Source organism: Gorilla gorilla, chromosome 7 (genome assembly GCF_029281585.2).
Source record: "Gorilla gorilla gorilla isolate KB3781 chromosome 7, NHGRI_mGorGor1-v2.1_pri, whole genome shotgun sequence".
In the NCBI taxonomy this organism is placed as follows: Eukaryota; Metazoa; Chordata; class Mammalia; order Primates; family Hominidae; genus Gorilla; species Gorilla gorilla.
The window spans coordinates 24,032,076-24,038,075 of NC_073231.2; the positions used below are offsets into that span (position 1 = coordinate 24,032,076).

The 6,000-nt window shown below is 41.4% G+C and overlaps 1 protein-coding gene across 5 annotated transcripts in view; it reads left to right on the plus strand.

The window, feature by feature from the left end:
* The window catches only part of INTS10 (integrator complex subunit 10), a 34,958-nt gene extending 29,189 nt beyond the window's left edge, over nucleotides 1-5,769 (plus strand). For 3 of the 5 annotated variants that reach the window (XM_019032650.4, XM_019032651.4, XM_019032654.4), the window contains 2 exons: nucleotides 2,883-2,960; nucleotides 5,353-5,769. In XM_019032650.4, the coding sequence (XP_018888195.1) occupies nucleotides 2,883-2,960; nucleotides 5,353-5,509 (235 nt within the window). In that variant the 3' untranslated portion in view covers nucleotides 5,510-5,769. The remainder of the gene's footprint in view (nucleotides 1-2,882; nucleotides 2,961-5,352) is intronic. The other 2 variants (XM_019032653.4, XM_019032652.4) reach the window with 1 other exon arrangement.
* The last annotated feature ends 231 nt before the right edge of the window (nucleotides 5,770-6,000 follow it).

Consider the following 6,000-nt stretch of genomic DNA (forward strand, 5'->3'; position numbering starts at 1 on the left):
AAATTATGTGGGCATGATGGCGGACACCTGTAATCCCAGCTACTTGGGAGGCTGAGGCAGGAGAACTGCTTGAACTCAGGAGGTGGAGGTTGCAGTGAGCCGAGGTCATGCCATTACACTCCAGCCTGGGCAACAAGAGTGAAACTCCATCTCAAAAAAAAAAAAAAAAACAAAAAAAAAACAGCTGTGCTTAATTAAAATTGTGCTGGGTTAGAAAAATTCTTTAGGAAAAACTACAGACTTTTTATTTATAAACTACCTATGAAGCCCTCCTATGCAGTCCTCATTACTTACATAACACGAAGTATTAATAGCCAGGTGTAGTGCCTCTAAGAACTCACCTGTCCCAAGAAATGGTGGGAGTGGTTGGTCTCCACCATACTCCCCTGAACCCACAAGATGTTACTAAAATTCCGGGTTGGCCCAGATGAAAATGCCAAATTAGTGACCATTTATGATTTTTAAATAGCTCATAAATCTTGCTTCTCTCCTTCAATCCTCATTGTAGTTTGGGTAATATATCCTCTCTGCTGTAAATGCCACGTGTAGTTTTATTTTCATACTTCCTCCTTTGCTTCCTGCACATTCAGTGTGTCTGTAAGTCAGTGTTAGAGTTTCTGCAAGAGACTGAATCCTGAATGAGAAGAAAGTACTGCTAAAACTAAAAATATTTTTCTTTTTCCCTCAATTGTGGAATAAACTAGTTTTCAGTGGTTGAAAGCAAAAATCCACATCTTGTTCTATCTTGATAGTCTTAGAGATGCCTAGGGAAAGAAGTAAGAAATGTTCATTTTAGATTTCTGTAACCTCAGTAGTTTGCTGCGTAGCAAACATTTCTTTTTGTGTCTAGCAGGAATAGGGTCTTGTGGACTCCATTCTCAAGAATGGAAAGATTAAGTGGTTTTTTCTCCTTCATCTTATAAGTGTTATTAAATTATAAACTTTTAAAATAAAAGAACAATGCTCTTTTTAAAAATACATGAGACCTTTCTGCATTGGGTTGCTTAAGCAGGATGGACAAGGACTGGCATCTTCCCATCCCCATTTACTTTTCTAAGATCGTGAATCGAAACTTTGGGAAGAATAACTATGTTGTTCAAAATATTCTTAACAGTGTTTGGGGATAAAGATTACCTTTGGATACGGAAGCCCAGGTAACCCCTTTTGTATTGTGATTTGTTTTCTAGACTTTGAAACTGGATATACAAATACACCCTGAATCAAGCTTTTTAGTTAATTCCCATCAGCAGTCACTATACGAGTTAATATAGAGACAGTCATAGTGGAACCGAAGTCTGTGTACATAGGATTAAACCTACAGATGATTATCACTTTACCTAGATAATGCCTAACTGTTAGTGCAGGTGTGAGAGATGGATTGTCAAAAAATCAACAGTTGAACCTCAGACTTCATTGTACTGAACCTTTCTTCTTCTACCAGTTTTTACTGAGCTGAAGAGTGACATAAGTCCACGTGGACAAACCCTAGGATGAGGAATGAGAGCAAGGGGAGTGTTGGGTACCAGCTAGTATCACAGGGAAGAGTGTTTGGAGTTGTTTGTGTAAAGGATACCCATCATGCACTTCTAACTAGTGAGGGATAACTCCAGGGTCTCCTACCTTGATCAATATAACCCTTAATTTCTTCTAAGTTTCTATAGAAGACAAGCCTCTTAGGAAGGCTGCAGTTTCATCAGTTTGGAAGCAGGAATAGAGATTATTCCCTAGTGATCTGACCTCGTAGGGATTTGCCCAGTCTTCACTGTGTGAATCTCAAGGTTGATTACTTATGCCTAAATTAACATGGTAGAAAGCACACTGCTTAAGCCAGAGAGCTCTTCCTAACTGAGGAATGGTTGGAATCTTTATGAAACAATCTAAATTCCTTTTCCCTTTGGGTTCCAAACAAGTTCTCTGAAGCCATTACAGACCTTTTGGGTGGTCCCTCCAGATGAGTGGCAGAGATGTTGTGAGCAGTGTACACTTCTTCCCGGGGGTAAGGCTGTGAGTCTGCCCTAGCTGTGGCATCTGAGATGCAAGCAGGTACAGTACCAACACTGAGGGCACCCGGTGCTTCACTCAAAGGAGGGAGAAGCTCTTAATCTGTTATACAGACCTTTTGCTCTTAAGTATTTTAAAACAGAGAAATGTTTCTGTGCTGATAAATGCAGTATCTTAGTTGTATTAGAGTGGATTAAAATGGAAAACAATGTCCTACTTATACTCTGAATAGGGTGGATAATAATGTTCTATGAGGTGATCACCAGCTAATACACTAAATCTTTGTTGTTACAGAATTCTGCACAGCCATGGGTCCCGGACTCTTATTTTCCCCCATCTGTTCTCAATACGTTTTTGAAATTGAAACTCACCCTTTTTTTTAATCAAAAACATTGCCAGACCATTTAGTCCTCTTGGAAGGTTCTCTCCGGTGGGGCATCAGTCCTGTTAAAGATGGTTACCAGACATCACCAGGTTGAATGCTGGGACTGGTGTACCGTGAGAAGAGTGGAAAGTAAAGAGGCTGGCTTTGAAAATGTGTCTTCTCAAAGGCTGCCCCTACTCCCTATTGCCATTCAGCTGCATTCCATCGTCCTCTTCCTCACTGGTCGCTTTTTATACCACATCAAAAGGGGGCTGAGCTCTGGGACCAGGAACTGAGACGCCTCTGGACACGCACCAGCAGCAGCGGGTGCAGTGAGGGCTGGCTAGCTTCTCCCCAGTCTCCTTAAACACCCAGCCACGGCCAGGGGCTTGTTGAGGTTAACGAGTTTCTGTTTAGTCTGCTTCTAGTCTTGTGTATTTTCTCTGGAGTGTTGTTTTTGCAGTGCAGGGTGAGTCGGTGTGGGTGTTTGAATGCTGCTGTTTGCTGTTTTTTAAAGGCCTTCTAGCCCTCCCATGGGGTTGCTGCAGCAGGAATTCTTACCTGTGCTTCAGCCCAGCATACAGACTGCTGACAGGTACCAAGTGGAATAAACGCCCGCTCATAGTGTGCTGTTTGTCAACATGTTCACTGCCCATGGTTCTCAGCTCTTTGTTCCTCAGTGCTCTTTTTCATGCTTTCTTTATTTTTTAATTTGTTCTGCATTTTGGCAAACCATCTGGTTGTAATATTGTAACATTTCTTATTTTTTTCCATAAGTTGCCAGTGTGTTTGTGTTCGATTTAAAAATCATTATGGGTCTGGAAAAAACAATGAAAGCTATATAAATCTGTATTCAATTAAGTGCACATTAGCTTAGGTGCACTATGATTCTCTTTTGATAAAACGTTAAGGCTTTTGGTCATATATGTTTAAGGATGCTGACGTTTATTTTAAGTACATTTTTATTTGTGGATATTCATATGAGTGACCAGTCATTATGGTCATATTAGCAATTAGTTGCCTGGTATCTAAATAGGCACTAATGTGTTTTTTTTCCTGCTACTGATGTTTTTTCAGGCCTTACCTTTCTGAATTGAAAATATTTGATAGGCTAAAATGCCACATTTATTAGCTGGTTTATCCTGTTCTTAAACCACAAAAACTTACTAATTCTCTTTTTCATCCAAACTTACCAAAGTGATAGCACTTCTAATAGAAATATAATTGAATTGTGCCACTCTTTATATATGGAGATAATACAATTGGACCCTGATCTGCAGGATGTAGCATTTAGTTATATTTTTAGTGGTATTAAAAGCAGGGTTTATTAGCCAGGCCTGGTGGCATATGCCTGTAATCCCAGCTACTTGGGAGGCTGAGGCACAAGAATTGCTTGAACCCAGGAGGCAGAGGTGTCAGTGAGCTGAGATCATTGCCACTGCACTTCAGCCTGGGTGACACAGCAAGATGCCATCTCAAAAAAAAAAAAAAAAAGAAAGAAAGAAAAAAAAAGGAGGGTTTGCCCTTTAGCTAACTGTCTGCAAGTGCCAGTAACCTCCGCTTGGTCAGAGGGTCAGCTCCAGTTTGAGGCTGCAGCCTGGGACCCAGAAGAGCAGTATCTCAGGGCAGCATAAATGGTTTGCATCTATCCTAGCGGGACCTCACTGATGCTATGTCCTAACTACTGAGCTACCCACCCACATTTGACGAGAGATAGTCACAAAGAAGTGTGCATTTACCCCACGGCCCTGCTGTTTTCCCCTGTAGTTCTTTAAAACATCCATGGGCATTAGAAGGTTCTGTGATAGCTTTACTTGTCTAACAAAGCTGGATTTTTTTTTTTTCTTTTCATCTGTTGTTTTACAATTTGGTGACTCCTGTTGTCCTTATTTGATATGATCATTAATACAAGTTTTTAAAAACAGAAACATTTTAGAGTAATTTTAACACTTTTATCTTGCCCAGAACATAAAAAATCTTCATTTTCAATCCTTATAACTTTGTGTGAGGGAAATTAGGCAGCAGGGTGGGAAACAGAGGTGACTTTTATTTGTCTAAGTCTACCAAATTGCTGAACTAGTAGGTAAAACTCCCTTCCTCTTAGCTGACTGATTTTTGCTAGATTTTTCTTTTCGTTTCTTCATTTTGTTTCTTCCGTTTCCTGGGATTTCATGTGTGATTTCTTTTTCTAAAGCACAACCTTTGGGGTGTAGTTAAGAGACCTTTTTCCCTGTGTCCCCACCACCCCTTCCACACATGTGCAGGTCTCCCGAGTGCCCAGACAGCGTTGACCACGCAGTCCACTCCCTCTGCCCCTCAGAGATTCTGCCTCTCTCTCCTGACCTGTGCCACATTCTTGTGTCAGGACCCCACCTCCCGCTGCGTTTTCTTCAACATATGAGAGTCTAGATGGGCACAGCATTTAGAGGAGCTGCCCTATTCTGGTGTCCTGGGGAGAGAGACGTGCTTGTGACCCCGGCTGTGCAGGAGCCCTGAACCTTTCTGGGAGCACCAGCTGCGGGGGCCATGGTGGGAGCTCACTTGGGTGATTGGCTCATTCAGGTCTCCTCCCTCCTTGCTGCTGCCTCTGGAGGGTCTGCTGGCCTGGCTGGACATGAGCTCTTTGTAGCCAGTGTGGACTGGACCCATTTGGCCCTAAGTAACTGAATTGTGTACCAGTCAGCAGTAGGGATGCATAACACCAGAGCTTCATTGATTCAAAGGCAAAGCAGGTGGCATTTTACTGAACAATTAAATGTTTGAAGTAACCTTTTATAGAGTGAGAAAGATGTCTGTCTAGTTTTAAGTCTTTCTGAAGAGGAATGGGCTGGAATGTTTGGTTGGTTGCAGCTATTCTTGTGTTCTTTTTAAAATATCTGAAATTATACTTAGATATGGGGCAGGCTTTATTCCTACCCAAGTAGCAGCGATCAGCGATGCTGGTGCTAACCCCTGGTCTTTGTCTGTTTCCCTATTGCTGACCTCAGGCACCACACTGTAACTCGAGGCATCACCAAAGGCGTGAAGGAGGACTTTCGCCTGGCCATGGAGCGCCAGGTCTCCCGCTGTGGAGAGAATCTGATGGTGGTTCTGCACAGATTCTGCATTAACGAGAAGATCTTGCTCCTTCAGACTCTGACCTGAGTGGAGACCTTTCCACCAGACACGGCTCGGGGCTGTGTAATTGTAGAAGACACTCAGCAGTGATTGACATGGCACACAGCCGTGGTCATTGTTGCTGTTACAAAGAAGAAAACCATCTGAGTTCTAACTCCTTGGTTGCTTAAAAGTAGTTCCCAAGAGTCTGAGAAGCTATTTCTATTTTTAAGAGTCATTTTTTTGTAATTTTTGTAAAACAAAAGTCCCAATCTGTTTTGTAAATAAAAATCATCCTAAAATTTGAAGTTTTTAAAAATTTAATTCTTATGAGTTTTTGAACAGGGGTGCATTTTTCTTCTTTTCTAAGCATATAGCAAGGGGAAAAATCCAGCATAATTGAATTGAGTAATGAATTTTACTAATATAGATACTTACTTAAAAGACATATGTCTTCCATGACCTTACGATTTTATTTTCCATAGTTAGGCTTTGGTCGGTATTACATAGCAACATAATATTAGACGTTTTCATTCAGG